A 20,691-nucleotide genomic window follows, 5' to 3' on the forward strand; every position below is an offset into this window, starting at 1 on the left:
TTATACCGCAATGACACGGAGGAGGCCGCTACCTTCCGATCCATACAGAACCTTGCCCAATCTCAAACAACCCAGAGAAGAAAGTAAAAGATGAAAAAGGTATCATTTGAATCTATAAACCCCAACCCGTAACCAAACCAAGCCTTACTCTGCATCCAAAAGTGCAACAGGAACCTGATCATCGACCTGAATCCCGCCTCTCTTCTTCTCATTACTATCCCAGAACGGCAACTTCCACCCGCCCTCATTCTCAGGTGTTGCCAGCCAAAGACGCATAAGATGGCGGCGTGGGGCAGGTGGCGCATGATCTGTGTATGCAGTTCGGGCATGCAGGACGTGTGCATTTGACAAGAACTGGATATCGCCGATATCGAGAACCATGTGCAGTGACAAGCGCACACATGTTTCTTCCAGTACGCGCAAGGCTTCTTGTTGTGCGTCTGACAGCGGGGGGATGATTCCTGCGTCGCTAAAGCGGCCGAGAGAGCGGACATAGTATGGATCCCATCTGGTATTATTGTTAGATACTGAAATAGAGATTATGGATTTAAGATGGGCGGAGATGGAGGGGCGGTGTGATGTGACTTACTTTGTGTAGACACGGCCTTCCTCGCCGCGCTCGAGGTACACCACGCTGGTGCGGATGTATTCTTCCTGTCCCTTGCTTGTCTCGCCCTTGCGGTCAAAGTACCAGATTGGCTCGGTGAGGGTCTTGAGGACGTCTGGGCGTTCTACGGCGAGGGTGTTGTAGACGTGGTGGGAGGAGACGATGTCTGATTCGCCGCCTTCAAGGGCCTTGGCAATGCAGAGAAGACCAACGATATCTGAGTCGTCGGCGTGGAAGTATTGGCTGGATTGGGAGGGTCAGCTGATTGCTCGTTTTGTGTGCGTGTGCATTCACTTGGCACTGAGACTGTCAAACTCACCGAGCATTAGTGCGATAGATGCGCACTTTGTCAATCTGGGTTGAGTCCTCGCCGAGATCCTTGACGTGGCCCAGGACGTGGCCGCGGCTGTTCTGGCTGACGAAGTAGCCGAGATATGTGCCGAGACCCATGTATGCTACGGCGGACTTGTGGTTGCCCCATTCCTCGACAGGGAAGCCCTTGAAGAGGATGAATCCCTTGCCGTCAATGAGATCTGCGCGCAAGTCGTGTAGGTAGGTCGCTAGTTTTGGGAGTTGGAAGTTGGTCTATTGAAGGTATGATTAGTTTCAGTTTCATAGTTTTGTAGATATGAATTCTTTTGATCTCTCACCTTTGAGATTCCGGTTAATGGAGTCTTGGATGAGAGGAACGCATCCGATGCTGAGCTCAGCTCATCGATCTGGTCCTGGGTGAAGACATGCGTCCACCTTTCTGGGTTCTCGCGGTAGTCCTCCGCCTTCCAGACTGTAGGGCCGGTGATTTGTTTAGGGAATTTCTCGAAGGGGATGATGTGGTCGTATAGTGGGGGATGCTGGCCGGTAGTTTTCAGTCCATCTGGGAACAGATCCCATGAGATGGGCCCCGTAAGGTTGTGAGGGGCAGTTGGGAGAGAGGATGTAGCAGCGGGAGCCATGATTAAGGAGAATGCGATGTACGATATAGCACCAAACGGAGGGCTGTTGGTTTTTATTTATATTCTGCATCAGTTCTATGTAAATGAGCAATGTAGTGGGCTTTATGGCGTGACGGGAGATAATTTTAGGAAGTCTTGTTGTATAGCGGAATGAGGACCGCTGAAGAAGTGAAGCTGATTGGGGGTTGAAGGGCCGAGATGGCGCAATTTGCGGGGTAGAATGTTGTGATGACAGTGGGGGAGCACGTATTTTGGCTTCAAAATATTTTTCAATGCATTGAGGAAAATAAAGAGCATGTTAAATGGAAATATTAGATTCCTGTGAAGTAATTGATGTTGGATCAACGTTGAACTAGGGGCCAGGTACCCGAGGATCCTATAGTATCTATGCACCCCATAGTTACTGAGTACCTAGTTAGTATATATTTAATATAAAACGTATACATCTACATCCAGCCAGTCACAGTCTCGGCCGATAAACTAAGGTTATCCTGTAGCACAACATATTCTGACCACGAGCGATCACCGGCAGCCGTGCATGAACCGGCTGGTCGGGTTACGTGGATCATCGGGTTGCCTGGATCCAAAAGAAGAAAGGCTTCAGGAAGATCTCAGATATCAGCCCATACATGTAAGCAATCTATCGGGCGAGAAGTCGAAGGTCCCTTACCCTTTATGTTAAATATGGGCTGCTCTTAGGGCTTGGGGAAGCACATGGTTAAGAGCTGTCCACAGGTCGCTTTATCAGCCACCCGGCTCTCTTCTGTGATAATTCGCGTTATATTCTTGGATATATCTCAAAATGCCTCCCTTCTTACACAAGCACCTTCGAATATTGCATAGAGGTTGTCATTGGTCTCATGCGCGTTGACTTTACCTCTTAATCATTCTTTGGATGCACTATTCCAACCTCTTTCTTTCTTTCCTTTTACTGTCCCTTCAATCTATATATTTTATGACTTTAATTTCTTTTGATGTCGTTCCTGATGCTATTCTTCGTGAGATCTTCTGCAGACATGGATTCGATTTCCTCTTTGGGATGCCCCACCAGATTACTCAAATCCTTATCGGGCGTGTGGATGCGAACGCCCTTTGAGCGCGAAGTTTTTCGTCTTTTATATTTGTAGACTCACGTATCATATTCTCTCATTTGGCATCTTGCATTCATTTGAATAGAAGATTTCCAAGTCTATGGCCCAACACAAGATCCACGTGGCCGTGCTAGACGCCGACATTCCCTGCCTCTCGGTATATAAAGCGCGAGGTCTATACAGCTCGCAATTCCGCGTCCTTCTGCAAGCAGCCGCCCAACGCCTGAATAAAACGCCCGAATCCCTCCAAAATGGACCTCTCGCCGTCGATGTAACGGCCTTTGATGCCGTAGGTGGGTCCTTGCCTCCGCTGGAAACCCTACGAACCAACCCCAAGTCCCCAGCCGAGCTTCACGCTGGCGGACCACTGAGTCCAATAGACGCGATCCTGATCACAGGCTCAGCATCCTCAGCATACGAAGACCAGCCCTGGATCCGCACAATGCAATCCTACATCCAAACAGTGCATACACACTATCCAGACGTAAAGCTCTTTGGCTCCTGTTTCGGGCACCAGATAATCGCTCAAGCCCTCCTCAGCACCAACGCAAGCCATCCACCGACATCAACTTTCCACGTTGCGCACTCCCCAACCGGCTATGAAATGGGAATCCAGCCCATCACCCTCAATGCCTCCTTCACCGCGCGCTTCCCGCCTCTTGCGCGCGCGACAGCTCGGAGTCCATTCCGCATACAGCTGATCCACGGTGATGCGGTGGTGCCAACACGTGAGGCTCAAGCTGCCGCGGGCGAAGCAGGCACCTCGCTGCCGGCACCGTGGTCTAGTATCGGGAGTAGTGAGCAGTGCGCTATCCAGGGTCTTTATAACCCCGGCCGGGTCCTGACGTACCAGGGTCACTTTGAGTTCGATACTTTTGTCAACGGGGAGCTTGCGCAAGAGTTTGGGCGCCGTGCAGGTTGGTCGGCGGCTGTTGTAGCAGAGTATCTGGAGCTGATTTATCGCTCGCGTGTTCCTGGGTTAGAGGACGATGATGATGCTAAGGCTGCCGCTGAGGCAGTTTTGTTGTTCTTTGCTGGGGAGGATGGGGACTTGACGGGCTGTTGTGGCGGTACTGGTATGATTACACCTCCGCTGGATTGATTGAGAGTTTTTTTTTTTTTTACGGTCGGGGTGAGATTGACGTGACTACATGTATGCTTGGATTATGCATGGGATTTGGCTGTTTCGACTGGAGAGCTGCGCTTTTCTATCAGTTATGGGCACTTTTTGTCCAATCCCGCTTCTGCATTTCTGCATTTCTGCAGCTGAGCGAGTTTGTTGAAGTTGAATCCCTTGAAAGGTAAGCCCCGCAGCAAGGGTTTCGGGTGATGGGACATGAACGGGATGTACGAGTGTACAAGTAGAGTTGGTCAGCCCTCACCCCTTCGGCAGTGGCAACACACCTCACCATGATGATGTTGGGCCCTGCATGGCTGAGGCGCAGTTGGTATGCTGCTCTGCAGGGATCAATGCGGTGTGAACAAGTATGTAAATAGGATTACGAGGTACAATAGCCATAGTCATGCATTAGATCCGAGAGATCGGATACAAGTATGGAGTGAGTATAATTATAGGCTGCATGAAAGCTAGCACCTTACATGAATTCCAAGGCAGAGAAGATACAAGCTGTCCAGAACAAGAAAGTCTCGACTCGCAAGCTCTCCACCATGTCATATTAAGTGGAGCGTGACATGCTTGACATTTGGTATACGGATACATGTAGATAGTGTACATTATTCTGATAACAAATTTATTAGGTATATTTTGTATCCAAATTAATATATTAGTATCAGATATTAGTATCAGATATTGGTACTCCGTACAGCATAAAACCTCGAACTTGAAATCTCAGACTTTCCTAGTGATCCCCCCTGCACGGCCACCCAGAACCGGGATGGCGTTGTGAATTGCACCAATGAGGATGGAGGTAATTGGTGACTCGGTGCCCAGGTGGAGATTAGGGGGCCAATCAGGCTGCTTTGGGATGCTCTTCATCGGCAGTTCGTTATACAGCGTATTAGGGGTATTTAGGTAATTAATGGTTTAGAAGGGTAAGCGGAGGAGATCGGAGCTAGGATTAATGTACTCGAGAAATGTGAATATGTATACAAGTATATCATCCAAGGCATAGAAAATCACACGCTTGACAGACACCCCCATTAGATATAAAAATTAGGAAATAAAATATTAAAACCGTGGAAACCTCGAATAATACGTAATATTACACTGTATCGTGGCGCTAGTTTGCCACCCGGAGCTTCCCTCCCTTCTGGAATGAAGCTCAGGAGCTGGGGGGAGCTTCAAGAGGGGCCGCTGATAGCGCCTTTATCGTGACCGTTTTTTTCCCTTCCTTTTTCCCGGTAACTCTGCGAGTGAGAGTTTTTTGTATAGACATATATGTATATATCTTTTTAATAGTCCGGGTAAAGACTATCATCTCAAATATTAGATAGAAGAATAGAAAAACGCACAGATGAAAATGGCTAGAGCTCGGTGTTCCACCGGGGTATCCGAAAAGCCGTGCTAATTCGGCTGTATTTGAATACCAATACCGTACAATTTTCTTTTTTTCTTCTCTTTTTTTTTTTTCTTTTTTCTTTTCTTCTCTTTCTCCCTTGTGTAATTTCAATCTTAATAGGGAACGTTCCAAGAATGGGGGTATTTTTACAAGGGAAGCTCAGAGCTGCACGCCCCTCTTTTTGGTTATCGATACTCGATAGGGACGATAGCCACGTATGCGAGGCTCAGTAACTAAATAGCTACGGACATAGAAAAGTTGTTCCTGACTAGAATTACTATTACTTGCACATTGGAATTCAGAGAAATACAGAAAATATCAATTAAAAAAAAAGAAGTACGGAGCAAAAAAATAGAATAAGGCGAACTGCGTAATTACCCGTAATACCCCAATGACTTTCACCCACAACTACGGGGGGGCCTCGAAGTACTCTGAATGTATGAGCCGCCCTCTTCCTTTTCCTTTTTTTTCCCTCTTGCCTTTTTCAATTCTTCCCACTTCTCTTTTACTTTAGAGCATGTTGAACTGCATTGCCTATTGTTCACATAAACCCTGTCTGTGCTTGGCTGATCTCTTTATTCGCCCCTCCTTTTTTTATCTCAACTCCCGGGATCTCGGATGACCATATGCACCATGCCTCCTCGAAGCTCACTGACCAGCTCTTTCTCGGTAACCGATGCCAATAATGAGGTGGTCTGTCCCTTGAAGAACAACGATGGTTCCAATTGTCGCAAAAGATGTCTAGGTGTGAGTATTTGCCCGAGCCCCACCTATCACCTTGGACAGCTTGCGAAAGCTATAATAACTCCCGTGCAACTCTTGAGTCCCAACTCGAACTAATCCGGTTGGTGCTCTAGGAAAAACGCTATCGCTCCATGCAGGAGCACATTCGACGTGCGCATCCCAATCATTACATCCCGAAGCTCCCGGCTACCGAGGAGAGCTTCCTGTTGATGGTGAACACCCCGCTCGAGCAACGAGTGCAGCTGTCACCCCCCGAGCCTGCTCAACCTCGGCGACCTCAAGGTCAGTTTTTGCTTTTTTTTTACTTGCTTTCTCGCCACAGGGATACTGACGGCTACCCACAGATGTGGCGCCGGAAAGGGACGTCTATGTCGCTGACGGCTCCCCGGCTACCCCTCGAGCTTTGGATGAACCCCACCCAGCTGCGGCCACTGCGGCGGTTGCTCTGGCACAACTGCACCACCATCGACTGGCCTCGGACTGGGATACAGACATGGTTTGTCGCTCCAGGCTGTTGTGGGCTTCGAAGCCCGAGTCTCTCCACGGTGGCACTGACCCGCATTTCCCCAGGACACCCATTCGGATACCGACTTAGGTCATCCTCGCATGCGTGGAGCTATTGAACTTCCCCCACTCCGCGACCATTTCAAGCAGGAATCTCTCCCGCCGTTCACCCCTCGTCCCCGCGAGCTTCTCCCGTCCATCCTCAACCACTCCCCGCCCGGTCGCTCATCCACATTACCGCCAATCCAGCGGAGAGATAAATTTTGCCGCCCGCGCAAATCTTCCATTACCCAGTCTGCCAGGAAGCCCAAGCAGGATCGTCCCAAGTCAAAGGAATTTGGGCGGCGACCAAGTCTCACTGACCGCAAGGCCCTTTCAGCAGAGCCGCAAACCGCGGCCTGGGCGCAAGGCAAGCGCTGGGAGGATTTGATTGAAGCCGCGACGTCGGCAACTGAAGTAGACGATGAGCAATACTCAGAGGTGAGTTTGAAGTCAATTTTGGACCTTTTTTTCGATGCTGATGCGCCAAACGCAGGCTGGCCGATCTCCAACGATTGCCCCACTACTTTCCAACGTGACGTCTGCTCCCTCTGGGGTGAAAAATCGGTCATCGCTACCACCCGCTTTCCAGTCTGCACCACTGCCTCCTATCTCTTCACATCGGCCCTTCCCACCGCATTCATATGCCGCCTCGCCTTTGCACAAATCATTAACCCCACCACCATACGAGAACAACCGCAACCGTGAGAGCGACCTGGAACCATTCCCATCTATTGAATCATCGCTCGATTCCATGTCTTCAGCCTCCGGCAGGAATTTTGCCTCCTCGGTTTCAGGAGTCGCGCCGTCCGTAAACTCCGATTCCAGCCCAGTTATGAATCTTATCCCGTCCATGTCCCAGCGCCAACAACACAGGTTCTCAAATCCTACTCCGGCGTCTTTCCGCAATAAAGAGGTTCAGGTGTTTTGCGCTAATTGCAAACGACCCTCGGCACTAAATGAGTGCTATGCTTGTACGGAGTGCATTTGTGGAGTCTGCCGCGACTGTGTGGGCATGTTCATTTCAAGTCCACCCGCTTCATTCCGAACTCCAGCGAATGGGCTCTTAAATAATGCCCCCTCACAAGGACCAACGAGTTACCCTGGTCCTCGCGGGTGTCCACGATGTCGAACGGTGGGAGGTAAATGGAAAGCCTTCCAAATCGACATCAAGTGAACGACTTCAATAAGACAGCCTACATTTCGGCTTTACGCATTTTACGACTGATGTTTGATACACGTTCATTCTTATATTGTTATTTATTCTTCATCCTTCGGTCGGCTTTTGGGGGTTTCTGATTTTTTTTTGTTTGTTTTTACTACGATCTGGCAGGATCCATCATCGAGACGATGTTGCGGGAGTTGCTTTTATCAGGCTAGGTCTTTTCGGTATAGGTTTCCGACAGCAAAACCTAGAGAAGCTGGTCTTCAACATTCAAAGGTCTACATTTTCGTTCTGCATTCTGGGGTTTAGGTGGACATATCTTTTGGTCATGAGGTATATGCTTTTGATGCTTTTTCAAGTTTTTCATGTGATGCGAACCTGTACTGCAATGATTCATTCTGCTGCGCTGTTTATAGAAGAGAGCTGCGGCCGTCACAACATCCAATGGATTTATATAACTGTAAATATCTACTCATCCCAGATGACACTACTGAGACCTTCCGCAGTCCCGACCTTCCCAGGCTCACCAACCTGTACAGTAGCAACCTCCTGGCCCAGATTTCCCGTCTTCGGATCCCGACGCACAATTGCAACCGTCGCTGAAGCCTGATTTCCAATCGCAACCAAATCCCCAGCCCGATTAATCACAAAAGTCCGCGGCACTTTCCCAAGCGCAGAAGATGAGTCCCGCAACTCAAGGGACCCATCCTCCGGCGACCGATCAAGCACAACCATCGAGTCGCTCGACGCGAACCCCTGATCGCTTCGAATCGAAACATAAAAATCATCTCCAATCCTACTAATCGCAGCCGGGGTCGCGCCCTCGGGCATAACACCCCCGGGATACGGAACCATCGTCTGGGTCTTCTCAAAGGACAAACACCCAGACCTCGGATACGAAACATCAAACACCATCATCGTACCTCCGATCTCGTTGGCAAGATACATCATCGTCTCGCCAACAGCCTCCGTCTTCTGCGAATGCGTCGACCCAAGCCCAGCTGATCGATCGCTGCCATCTGTCCAGAACACGCCGTGTCGCGGCCCGCTGCCGAAGGTGACGTTCACGCTCGGACACTCCGACAGCTTTCCCGACCGGTCATCCTCGATTGCGTACACGCGCAGCAGATCCGCGCCTAGATCCGGACTGACGATGAACGAGCCGGTCGGGTCAAGGAAGACCTCGTGTGGATGCGGCGAGTCCTGCTGGGCGACTTTTCCCGGCCTGGTCAAGTTGAAATGGAAGGCTTGCAGGGCTGGTTGGTTTTGTTTGATTGGTAGGGCGAAGGTTGAGATGGCCGAGCCTTCGCTATTGGATTGTTAGTACAGGTCCACATCATCACACCTATAACCAATGCAATGCACGACCAAAACCCTGGGAATGCAGGTAAGGAAGGAAAAAAAAACGTACTAATGCGCAATTGCAAGGAACTTCTTCCCCGCACCCGCCTCATAGATAACACTATTTACGCCACCACCGACAGCCTTCGCGACAGCGCCTTCACGCAGCGTGCCATCTGGGTTAACATGCAGGGCTGTCAGTGAGCCGTGCGTGGAAGGATCAGCAGTGCCGGTCTCATCGGAGCAATAGACAGTGCGTGTATGCGCGTCAAGGGTTAGCCAGCTTGGCATATCACCGCAGGTGTCAAGGGTTTGCGATATGGAGAGGTCATTGCTTTTCAGGGTCAGGGTATAGACATTGCCATTGTAGTGGGTTGCCCAGAGATGGACTGGGGGTTTGGAGGTAATGGCGGCTGTTGCTCCTAAGGCGGAGAGGACGGGGAGGAGGGTTTGAAGATGCATCTTTGGGGTAGGTGTTGCTACCTATTTGGTGTGGGATTGATGGTATATAGGTAAATGTAGGGGGGTGGGAAAGACGCGATCAACGTGTGAGATCGGCAGTTCTTGCCGTGCATGTCGTGGAATCGAGGGGTAGAGAAAGGGTGACATTGTGTTTAGGTTGTATTGCTTTAGTTTGTTTCAACTGTGCATAATATCGTGCATGAAGATGTAGTTAATTAGGGAGGTAAGCCTGGTGTAGTATACTCTTTCAAGCCACATCGTCATAAACAGCTTCGAAACCCACTTTGGCACGGTTACATAGATATGATACAACCTATACTATGTCTTGCTGTGCTAGCTTGGTTTCATCCCATGTTGCGTGGGGGTTGCTGAAACAGGGGCTAGACCAAAAGGAAATAGATTCTGCAGGCTGATTGTGTATGCAAAGGCACAAACGAAACGGCCTTGACGTAGTCTTGGGCTCAAGGATAAGCTTGACAAGGGGCTAAAGAAGGAATGCGCTTCGTTTACACCCATAAAGTCAGCAGGAAAGAGCCATTCTGGGAAGATGCAAGTGCTGAGGGTATACAAACCCCCCTCGCCCCCAACTTTCTTTTTTTTTCTCTTTCTCTCCCTCTAGATTGCCCATGTCCCTTACACGCAGATATATCCAGTTGTTGAGGTTCAGGTCCGCACCCAGATCAAATATTTAAATATTTCGTATATATTTCTCTAAACAAGAGTCAAACCTGTGTAACAAGCATCATTGCGCGCAAGCTCAGTCTTAACTCCATCCTCCAATGACACCGAGTATAAGCTACCACCCAGGTCAACCACATACACAATGTTATTCGCCTTATCCAACTTCAAGCCGATAGGCTCGTGGAAGTGACGCGCCAAAATAACCTTCTCCATATCCATCTCTTCACCCCCAACGTACGCACGATTCAGCGTGCAGCCGAATGGGTGCTCACCACGATCAGTCCAGTACAGCGTCTGGCTCTCGTTATCCAACTCAATATCAATAGGCTCAGGGAGGTTGTTCCACAGACGCCGGATATCAGTCCTATTCTCAGCAGTCTCACCGGCAGGAATATCCAACCCAGCGCAGAATATCTGACCCAGACCAGCCTTGGAAGGCCCCTTCTGTGTCCAATACAAGAGACCGCGTCCAGCATCGACAGCTACACCCACACACCAACTCGTCATCTGTTCCAGCAGACTAGAGCCAGGCACCACACGCCGCTGCACCAGGACAACGTGGTTACTACCGTCATAGTCACAGCGGTGCACGCTTGTGCCCTCACGGTCACAAAAGTAAATCTGCTTCCGTGATTCGACAACAGCGAGCTGCTTGGGCGTGTGTACCTGTCCGACGGGAACAAGACAGGTGACATCGCCGCCCTCCAAATCAGCCGACCAGACCGAGCCGTCACAGCCCGCCGTGCTACGGCCCATATTCGTCCAGAAAACGCGCTGCGTGGACAGTGATACGTCAATACCGTCGGGCAGGTTCTGGCCGACCACGACGGGGGTGAGCTTCTGGGTTGCGAGGTTGAGGCGCAGGATTTTGCCGTTCGAATGCACCTGTGAGACGTCCTTGGCGTTTCCACCGAGGCCGACGTCAAGAAGGTAGATATCTTTTGCGGCGCTATGTGGGTTTGCTGGGGTTGCTTCTGCGGACGAGGATTTCGCGAGCGGGGGGTAGAGGCCGCCCTTTTCACTTTTCTTGCCGAGGCGTCCTTGCTCAATATATTCCTTGCGCAGCCAGTCGACGGTTGGGGCGGAGGGGAGACCCTTCTCCTGGATGTAGTTGTCTTCGATGAAGGCGACGGTGTCAAGACCGATTTGGTCCATCAATTGGCAGGGTAGAGGGCCGTTTCTGAACATGTGTTCCCAGAGAAGGTCGATTTCGCTGGCGTCGCTGACGCCTTCGGAGAGGATGCACATGATTTCCCGCTTGATTGCTGCCCACAGGCGGTTGAAGACGAATCTACACGTTTTTTTGTGTCAGTCGGCTGTCCTATATATGGTTTGCCTCTGGAAGAATACATACCCGGTCGATTCGCGGCGAGCTGTCACTGGCAGCAGGCCACACTCACCCAAGACTGTCTCCAAGTAAGGGAAAATCTCGGTTTCGGTCTTGCCACTGGTCATCAGCTCGACCATGCGAATAGCTGGAGGCATAGCGAAGTGAATATTAAACACTTTCTGCTGACGCTTGGGAGTGACCTTAGCAAGCATCAAACTTGACTTGAAAGAGGAGCTGTTGGAGCCGATGTAACAATCCTCCGGAGCGTACTTATCCAAGTCCGCCAAAGTATCAATCTTCAACTGCAGCACCTCAGGCACAGCCTCGATAATCAACCAAGCATTGGAAACCGCAGGCTCGAGCTCAGTGAATGTCTTACAGATACCGTACGGTGCGGAAGTAGACGACTCGAGGCCAATTTGGCAAATGGAGGTCTCGACTTTGTGGTCGCCAGCATTTTTCTCTTCTTCCCGTGCCTTGTGAATGCGCGGCATTAACGAGAACTCGGCTTTGTGGTGATCGATGAACTCCGCCGCGTCGCGGAGAGCCACCGGCGAGGGATCCCGTATGTGGACATGGTAGCCAGCAGCGATGAAGACACAGCCAATGCGCCGGCCGAGGACACCGGCACCGATAACTGCAACGGGGCGGTCTGTTCTGGGCGTAACACCCATATTGGGGATATGTAGGTAGGAGTAGAAAGGGAGGTGGCGTTGTAGATGTTGGTATATAAAAAGTATGTAGATATGACGTGAAGAGCGGGAAAAGCGTTGGCTTTAGTTAGGACAAAATTACAAGGGCGACAGTGGAGTAGATGCTTCCTTATATAAACCCTTTGGATCCAGGATCCGACTTCACAATGATATTCATCTATCCATCAGGAGGCTTTCTATGCACTTGGGTCGCAATATACCACCCTAAGGCTATTGGACATGTTAGGGCTCCGCCACCGGAACCCGGCATTATGGGTATGAATTCTTAGAAACAGAAAGACACGGATATCACGGATGTAGTGTTGCGTTGACGGGGCCAATAAGCATCCAGAGGTGAGGTAGATTTAGGATCTACCTACATCAGAATGAGTTCGGGTGGGGGAATGCTTTTCGGCTCGGAGTCGCAACGGAATCGTAACGGAAATTGTTCGGAGGAACTTGCGGAACGTCTATTGTAAACAAGCTTTGAGCCCAAATATTCTTCAGACTCTGCTTGTTTGGGCAAAGGCCCGGGAACTGCTGCCGTTCAGCCCGGTGTTAACGATTCAGCTCCACTTGATATTGACTATCATTGATGCAAGATTGGTCTATTCCGTTGATTGTTCTAGAAGCACGGAGAGATGAAACTCGGAGGGCTGAAGACGACGTCATTTTTCAAATACCAACCTGAGGCATCAAACATAACATAGTTACGTCGCAATATATTGAGGTTTGATGTGGAAATGTGGGTGCTTCTACTAAGGCATAATAACAATATCTAGACCCCTAAGTACACCAAATGTATACGAAAGATTTGAGAGCTAGAGATTATCAAAAAGAAATAGTGGAAATGCAACTAGTTGCTAATATCCTATCTCTATATCTATATCAAATTCATGAAACTTTTATACAATTCAGACTCTATCCACTGATAATATCACAACGTATGTCCTTAGAACAGGAAGACCTGGTCCGTAGCCTTAGAAACAGCACTAGGATCCTTCCACCCCAGACCAGCGAGAGGCTTCTTCATCGCATTAATCATAGGCGGCGGGCCGCACAGCAGCATCTTATTGTCCTCATCGGCAGGCGCCAAGTATGTCTGGATCAGACCCTGCGAGACAAAGCCATGGTGACCAGTCCAATTCTCACCAGCCTGTGAAAGCACATATTGTACAGAGAACTTGTGCGGGTTCTCACGAGCAAAGTCATCCAGCTCCTTGCGCAGCAAAATGTCCTCTTCGGTGTTATTCGCGTACAGCAAGCTCATCTTGGTAGTATCGGCTTTGTCGTCGCAGATTGCCCGGATGAGCTGGTACATGGGTGTGATACCGGTACCACCTGCGATCATACCGATGTGGTTCGCGTAGGAAGTGGTATATTGCATTGCGCCCTTGGGGCCGCGGATCTCGATAGTGTCGCCGATGTCCATTTGCTCGAGGTGCTTGGTCATCTGGCCTTGGGGGTATACCTTAACCAAGAGCTCGATGCGACCCAGATCGGTGTTGTTGGAGACGGGTGTGTAAGAACGGGAGACGACCTTTTCGTTGATGGTGGCGCGTAGGGCAATGTGCTGGCCTGTGGGGAGACCGAGGATATCATTTTTGTTGGGGAGGCCGAAGGTGAATCGGTAGACGTTGGGGGAGACGACTTCTTTGTGAGTGAGAGGGAAGCTCTTAAACTGACGCGGGTCGAGCGGGCTTGTGGAGAGCGCCTTGGTGGGTGCCTTCTTGGCGGTTGATGAGACTTTCTTGCGGAAGATGAGTCTGTCAGAGCGAGATGTGCGGTGAGGCAAGTGATGGGTAAACTCTTGCTGGACGTCTAGCTTGGATGAAATCCACATTGTCGCTCCCAAGGTGATGGACAGCTGGGCGATACTGGCGATGCCGAATCCAGACCAGAATTGGCCAGAGGAGCTGGGGCGGTTGGACAAAATAGTTGAGGTGCTCTCCGATAGCTTCTTGAAGATCGGGCCAAATTGACTCCATCCGTTGCTGTAGCCGGCGAAAGCTACACCCCCCAAAGCGCCAGTCATGCCAAGTTTGAACAATGAGAGGGCCAACGAACGAGTCCGATCGGGCGATGACTTGACAGATACGACAGCGGTTTGCGCAACTTGCTCAAAGGTTGGACGGTAGACTTCGATTGATTCGGCGTGTTCCTATATCAAGTCAGATTATTGTCATCTCATGTTAGGGCTTGGAAAACATACCTCTGATGGGAGGTCGCCAACATAATATTGCACTAACTCTTCACGAGCCTCGTCAGAGTGACCAGTCTCTTCGAATGCCTCCGTAGCATCTGTGCCAGCGACCTCAATCAAGATGGCACTGCCACCAGGGTGGTCTTCGAGGTATTTGGTGACATCGTAGACTTTGTTGTGCAGAATGATCCAAACATCATCTGGCTTGTTATGCCGTTGAACTTCTTCAAGGGTGTACATTTTGTGAGCTAAATGAATCTCTTAACTTTTGAAATCCACCAAGCATTTATTTAAATATAAAATATGTCAATCCCTATATTCAATATTCTCGTGCGAAGTTCGCCCGAAGGTCGGAAGTCGGAACTACATGCCGATCCTCATACACTAATGAAGACAATGTCCAATGCTCCACTGGATAATTCAGATATTGCCATAAGAGCGAGAAGATATTTAAGAACAGTGGTGATCAAATGGTTCTTCTAAAATATTAACCAAAATTTATCATGTCTGTCGCACTAGCACCTAATATCGTTCCTGTGTTTTACTTGATCGGAGATGAAGTATCAACAGCACAGCCAGTAACCATCGATTCCAAATGGAAGATCGAAGATGTCAAGCGCGCTGTAGGAGCTGTATTTCATGTTGCTGCACCACTTGGTATGTGTTCCCAGCCACTAACATACATACATCACCTGTGCTAACATAATCAGGCTTGACCTTCCACGGAGAAAATGAACAGGAATTCTTGTCAGTAGAGGAAATTCTTGGCGCAACCTCATCACAGACTGCACCTATCGGTCTCCGTGTTGATGGACAATCGGTCCAGAGCCCGCAAGGCCCCGAGGGCCTCCCACTCGTGGGCAGCTTCTATGAGATCTTCCCCGACCACCTGGGCAATCACTACCGACTCTTCCGCAAATATGGCCATGTTATCAAGACCACCAACATGGGCAAGACAACATACTTGACTGATAGTCCTGAAGTGGCAGCTGTCGCCCTGACCGAATCGGTCTACATGACCAAGAAGATTAACGAGAGCCACCCTCTCTGGGGTGTTAAGGACAACACAGCAATCTTTATCGGAGATACCGAGACTGAGAACTGGCGCTTGGCTCATAAGTTCTTGCCATCAGCGATGGGTCCCAAGGCAGTACGCCACTATACCCCATTGATGCAGGAGTGTGTGCGCAAGTCCTTCGCAGTCTTCGATGAACTCGATGCTCGCGGCAAGTCCTGGAATGTCTACCAGTACATGGTGAAGCTAGCATCGCAAACCATCGGAAAATTTTCTCTGGGTACCGACTTCGAACACTTCACCGATGTTGATGCCCCTTTGCATCCGATCGTCACCAACATTGCCAGTCTGTTGTCTCTCAATAAGAAGATCACCTCCCGAGGTGAATGGTACCGCCACCTCCCCTTCGGTGATCCTGCCCGTCTCAAGTTTGTCCAGCGTACAATCTATTCCCTTCTACAAGAGAAGATCGACCTAGTCAAGGGTTCTGACATCGATGGAATGCCTATGAATCAAGCCGCAGTCGAAGCCTCTTGCGTAGTCGACTACCTACTCAACACCGTCGACGAATCCGGCCAAAAGTTCCCCGAAGGTCTGATTGTCGCAAACATGCTCATTGTCACCGGTGCTGGCTTCACAACCACCTCTGCATTGATGTCATGGCTCCTTTACTGCCTCGTCACCTACGAAGGCACCCAAGACCGCCTCTACGAGGAGCTGTGTGAGCGTGGCGTTGCCAACACCGACAAGCCTGTCGACTGGACACCCGAGTTTGCCCACAGTCTTGCATTCCTCGACTGTTTCGTCAAGGAGACTCAGCGCCTGCACAACGCCTCCTTCCAGCCTGGCCGCACGACGAAAACCGATGTTGTCCTGCCCGGTGGATACCGTCTACCTCCTGACAGTGTCATCGTCCCCAACCTATATTCCATCCACACAAACCCAGAAGTCTGGCGCGATCCTTTCCGCTTCGATCCTGATCGCTGGACTGGCGAAGAGACAAAGAACAAGCATCGTTGCGCTTATATTCCTTTCGCTACGGGTCCCCGTGGCTGTATTGGATTCAACTTTGCGCTGCTTGAGGTTAAGATTTTGCTGTCGGAACTTGTCTCGCGCTATGAATTCACCCGTGAGGGACTTGAGGCTGTCGAGTATGATCCTGAATTCCAGTTGATTCGGCCGTTGAACTTCTATGTTCGCGCTAAGAAAAGAAACGCTACTGCTTAGAGTGTTGGAGCACTATTATTTAGATTGGTTTGGCGTTGATATGGATTGATCTTTGTTCATTAGACTCATAGATGGCAGACAATGCTATGTACAAAAGAATTTACACCTGATATTTCCTAACTTCTTAACAAACGGTCTCTGAAGAGGAAAGCTCAGAACTAGGGATCATGATATGTCCATTTGCAACCATCACGCCAGTTCCGGAAATCGTGATGCTAACCGAATCTTCCGTATTCGGCTCAATGCTCAAATGCATCACGCATTTCCTCCCAGTCTGTACACCCTGTACAACCTCAATTCCAGATACTCCAGTCTCCATCGAAGTTAGGATATTGTTCGCCCACAAGTAAGCAGCCAAAGGTCCAGCGGCCGAGCCCGTAGCCGGGTCTTCCATTGACATTCCCGGACTGAAAAATCGGGCCTCAAATCTCGGAATCTTTGGCTCGAACTCATTTGCCGCTGATGCGAAAACATATATGCCGCTATTATGGCTTTCAGTACTAGCAAGCTCCTTTGAAATCCCCTCTTTGTTGGAAAAGCTGACACTTTTCAGGACATCAATGCTTCGAACTGGAACCAAGAGATGACGAGCAGGTGAAGTGGTAACAACCATTGCCCGGTCGAGTACAACATTCAAGTATCTTAGTCCAATATCACAGACGTCGATCCCAAGAGATGTCGCAAGGGAACCGTGGTTGGTATGTTGATTCAAGAACTGTGGTTGTCCCTGGCGCATCGAGACAACAAGATCTCCTAGCTTTGATTGCGATACATCCACCGGTAGAACGTCATTGCCTAGTTGTTGGAAGTAAGTACGACCGAGTTCCGTGTCTTGCGCGATGTCCCCCAAAAGCCCAGAAGCTGCAATCCACCACCAGGCACCGAGCGAGTTGTGACCAGCTCCGAAAACTTCTACTCCGTTGGGGAGAAATGATCGCAGGCCCCAGGTCGCTTTTGAGTTTGTTGGGGGACATATGAAGGTTGTTTCCGATAGATTGAATTGTCTTGCTAGTAGTTTCATCTGGGTGGGGGTGAGAGTGGTGGATGTGGTGTCTACCACTGCGAGGGGATTGCCTTGGTAGGCAATGGATGAGAAGACGTCGATTATATAGTAGCGGAGTTGAGACATTGTGGAAGTTGCGCTCAGGAAATAGGCTATAGTGTGAGAGTGAAATGGATGATAATTTATACACAAAATATGGAGAAATAGGTCCAAGTCCATTTAACAATTCAGCTAATGATTCTGATCTATTATAAATCGATCAAATTAGAAATCTCCCTCGTATTTCTCCTCGTATTTCTCCTCGTATTCGTCACATTCTTCCATCTTGGCCACCTTGTATGCAATGATATCCCATATTCACTAACCATCACTAGTTTCCCGCAAAGCCTTCAAAGCCCGCGAATATGGACCAAAGTACCTTACGTTAGTATCCGTATCCTCCCACACAGACTGTTGCTCCTCGCGCTCCAAAACAACAATCAACCGCTTAACAAGCACCTCAGCACGCGAACGCTGCGGACTAGAAGAAACTAAACTCTGAAGCGTGAGAGCACAACTAACAGCATTATGAACAAATGCCCAGGAGCGGCACACGGTCGCCGCAAGACGGTGCATATCCAAAAAGCTCTCAACAGCTTGAGCAGCGCAGTCAATACATTCCATCTTGATTGAATCAACATCCACAGCTGGACTATGAACTTCACTGGATGAAGACTCCAGAATCAGCCGACACATCCGACAGACTGCGTAGCAGATGTGGATATTCAGGGCTAGACGCTCGAGATGATCTTGCAGGCTGCGACAGTGGGATTTGTCACGAAGGAATGGGGCGGCGTCTTCGAATATAGCTGCCATCCGGCTTTTGAAGGATAGTATTTCGGTGACGGTTTCAGTGTGGTCTTGTCGTGCGCGCTCGAGGAGGACTTGGCATATGGCGCAGACGCATTCTGCGAAGGAAAGTCCAGGACTTGTGTCTTGGTCATGAGGGATGCTGCTGCTTGGCTTGTTTATGTTGGGTGGGCGGTCGTAGGTGAAGGAAAGAAAGGTATCTTGCCATAACAACATCCACCTAGAGTTTAGGTTAATGAGAGTTATTGTATCAAGTTTGTTAGAAGTTGAGCACGTACCATAGACGTTTTCGCTGAAATTGTTCCAGGGTGGAACTTTGTGTGTCTGAGGCCGCCTCTTCGTGCAGTCCAATACTCTGTGCAAGACGTATCGTTGATCCTATAACTAGTCAGTGCTGTTACCTGGTTATAACTAAGACGGGGTACATACCCATCAAAATCCAGGCACTATTAGTATCGAGATTGTTCCGCAGGCAGTTTCCAATCAACGCCTTGGCCTGGATCTGGTTCATGTTGGTGTTGTTGAAGAAGTTTGAGGCTCGGAGGCATTGGAAAGATGAGCAGACTGGTACAATTAGATCCAGATATGGAAGTATGTGGGTTCGGAGTAGACTTACTGAACACCTTACAGCGTAGATCCCGCTCCTTGATGGGGTCATTCGAGAACTGCACTCCACAGGCAAGCACAGCAAAGAGCAGTGCAAGCCACGAGGAATCCACGTCATCTAATCTCATGGTCTCGTTTTCCAGCAGCATTCCTGTGCGCTTGTTCATGAATGCAAATAGCGAGATATTGAATTGCTCGTAAGTTACCAGCGCTGGGTAGAACGGGTGGACATTGGTTTGATAGATTTGCCAATACCTGCGACCATTCAATCAGTACAATAATAGAAGCAATAGTTTCAACATCCATGTGATCATGCCAATGAGAATCATTCATTAAGCAGCCGTGATACATACCGGATAATATCCGACTCGTCAGGTAAAGTCTCGCATATCTCTCCAGCGCCGGGCTCTTGCTTCCACAGATTCGTAAACGGATACGTTCGGGGCGCAAGCTGGTCGGAGAGCATTACATCGTTAAACATAGGGTCACTCCCAGCCTGTCGGCATCCCAGAGCGACAGGCGGATCGGAATGGCTGCCCAGGAAGATGGTAGCGCCGGTAGCATCTTCGACGAAGTGCTTTCCGGGAGATTTGGCAAGTGTAGAGCCTTTTCTCGTAAATGGTAATTCTGTGGGAGATGCAGAATAGGCTTGGGCAATTGTGCCCGACCGATCATTTGAGCGGGTCTGGCGAAGCTCTGCTTTGAGTGAAGATATCTGCTTATCCATGTTGTCGAGCCGGCTGAGAATGAGATCAATCCCCGGCGGGTATTTATTATTTTCATTTAGATATACTGTTTGATCTTCGCCGGAAATACTATTGAGTACGTTGTCAGAGGTTGGAACTTTCCAAGGAAGCCCTCGAAAATATGAGATAATATCCCATGTTCATGACGTCGGAAAACACCGCAAAGCAAGACAAGGAATAACATAAAGACAAATAGTGTTGGATCATACCTGTGAGTGCTAGTTCCCTGCGTTTCTTCATCCCTATCTCTATTCATCGAGCTACCCTTCCCATCGGAAGCTGGCGGCTCATGTCCTGAGCTAGGAGGCAAACAGCATAATTCCGGGTGGTTACGCTGCAAACAACTAGAGCATGGCATATTACCATCGCAGCGGACTTTCCTGTGACGACAAGGGAAACATGACTTGATGCCGCGGGTGCGGCGCTTGCGCTTAAGCAGCTCACTGATGTGGTTTATGTCGTATGGATATATGGTTTGCTGTGAGCCCTGGGACTTAGACGGATCCATGTGGACAGATTTTAGATGTCAAAGATGATCAATAATTCAAAATGAAGATGTGTATAATCGTACTTTCATATATGTCTAATCAAATTTGTTGCAGACTTCGGGAGTGACTGATAATTATGACATTTACTCTGTTCTGATTCGTTGATAGATCTTACCGCCATCTCCCCCATTTTACCTTATTTTAACTAATTTTCACCTTCAATCTTTGGCTAGAATTCGATCCACTTTGATCACTCTACTCCGTATGATTTGCTCTTATACAATCGGGACGGAACCTTGGAAGCCCTCGAGCCCTGCAGGGCTGATTATGTCATTCCAGCCTTTCGAGGTTATCCGTCAAAAGATATATATTTCTTGAGAGGTTCGAGGTTCAAAGCCAGCTCTACCGGTGCTGCTGGACTTTTTA

The 20,691-nt window shown here is 49.3% G+C and overlaps 9 protein-coding genes across 9 annotated transcripts; 3 read left to right on the forward strand and 6 right to left on the reverse strand.

Moving 5' to 3' along the window:
• Positions 1–144: 144 nt before the first annotated feature.
• On the reverse strand, positions 145–1,560 carry N7447_005313 (TauD/TfdA family dioxygenase; the record flags this gene model as incomplete). The annotated part of the gene is made up of 4 exons (XM_057229575.1): positions 145–508; positions 590–850; positions 927–1,192; positions 1,258–1,560. 4 exons carry the CDS (start codon positions 1,558–1,560, stop codon positions 145–147), a joined length of 1,194 nt encoding a protein of 397 aa, XP_057084665.1.
• A 1,191-nt stretch (positions 1,561–2,751) lies between these two features.
• Positions 2,752–3,753, forward strand: N7447_005314 (type 1 glutamine amidotransferase; the record flags this gene model as incomplete). Its single annotated transcript, XM_057229576.1, has 1 exon — positions 2,752–3,753. The coding sequence occupies one exon, from the start codon at positions 2,752–2,754 to the stop codon at positions 3,751–3,753; it is 1,002 nt and encodes a 333-aa protein (XP_057084666.1).
• Positions 3,754–5,798: 2,045 nt separating this feature from the next.
• rfeD (uncharacterized protein) lies at positions 5,799–7,634 on the forward strand (the record flags this gene model as incomplete). Its single annotated transcript, XM_057229577.1, has 5 exons — positions 5,799–5,917; positions 6,028–6,196; positions 6,259–6,410; positions 6,485–6,898; positions 6,954–7,634. Exons 1-5 carry the CDS (start codon positions 5,804–5,806, stop codon positions 7,632–7,634), a joined length of 1,530 nt encoding a protein of 509 aa, XP_057084667.1. The 5' UTR covers positions 5,799–5,803.
• A 456-nt stretch (positions 7,635–8,090) lies between these two features.
• N7447_005316 (lactonase family protein) lies at positions 8,091–9,425 on the reverse strand (the record flags this gene model as incomplete). Its single annotated transcript, XM_057229578.1, has 2 exons — positions 8,091–8,931; positions 9,034–9,425. The coding sequence occupies 2 exons, from the start codon at positions 9,423–9,425 to the stop codon at positions 8,091–8,093; spliced, it is 1,233 nt and encodes a 410-aa protein (XP_057084668.1).
• A 711-nt stretch (positions 9,426–10,136) lies between these two features.
• On the reverse strand, positions 10,137–12,110 carry N7447_005317 (Dehydrogenase multihelical; the record flags this gene model as incomplete). Its single annotated transcript, XM_057229579.1, has 2 exons — positions 10,137–11,397; positions 11,461–12,110. The coding sequence occupies 2 exons, from the start codon at positions 12,108–12,110 to the stop codon at positions 10,137–10,139; spliced, it is 1,911 nt and encodes a 636-aa protein (XP_057084669.1).
• Positions 12,111–13,080: 970 nt separating this feature from the next.
• N7447_005318 (Cytochrome b5) lies at positions 13,081–14,571 on the reverse strand (the record flags this gene model as incomplete). Its single annotated transcript, XM_057229580.1, has 2 exons — positions 13,081–14,289; positions 14,341–14,571. 2 exons carry the CDS (start codon positions 14,569–14,571, stop codon positions 13,081–13,083), a joined length of 1,440 nt encoding a protein of 479 aa, XP_057084670.1.
• A 263-nt stretch (positions 14,572–14,834) lies between these two features.
• On the forward strand, positions 14,835–16,573 carry N7447_005319 (cytochrome P450; the record flags this gene model as incomplete). Its single annotated transcript, XM_057229581.1, has 2 exons — positions 14,835–14,988; positions 15,042–16,573. 2 exons carry the CDS (start codon positions 14,835–14,837, stop codon positions 16,571–16,573), a joined length of 1,686 nt encoding a protein of 561 aa, XP_057084671.1.
• Positions 16,574–16,697: 124 nt separating this feature from the next.
• On the reverse strand, positions 16,698–17,702 carry N7447_005320 (PhzF family phenazine biosynthesis protein; the record flags this gene model as incomplete). The annotated part of the gene is made up of 1 exon (XM_057229582.1): positions 16,698–17,702. The coding sequence occupies one exon, from the start codon at positions 17,700–17,702 to the stop codon at positions 16,698–16,700; it is 1,005 nt and encodes a 334-aa protein (XP_057084672.1).
• Positions 17,703–17,936: 234 nt separating this feature from the next.
• Positions 17,937–20,285, reverse strand: N7447_005321 (Zn(II)2Cys6 transcription factor; the record flags this gene model as incomplete). The annotated part of the gene is made up of 6 exons (XM_057229583.1): positions 17,937–18,645; positions 18,704–18,803; positions 18,855–18,989; positions 19,042–19,286; positions 19,385–19,846; positions 19,987–20,285. 6 exons carry the CDS (start codon positions 20,283–20,285, stop codon positions 17,937–17,939), a joined length of 1,950 nt encoding a protein of 649 aa, XP_057084673.1.
• Positions 20,286–20,691: the final 406 nt, after the last annotated feature.

The sequence above is a fragment of the Penicillium robsamsonii genome, assembly GCF_028829455.1.
Source record: "Penicillium robsamsonii strain IBT 29466 chromosome Unknown utg000003l_segment0_segment0, whole genome shotgun sequence".
In the NCBI taxonomy this organism is placed as follows: Eukaryota; Fungi; Ascomycota; class Eurotiomycetes; order Eurotiales; family Aspergillaceae; genus Penicillium; species Penicillium robsamsonii.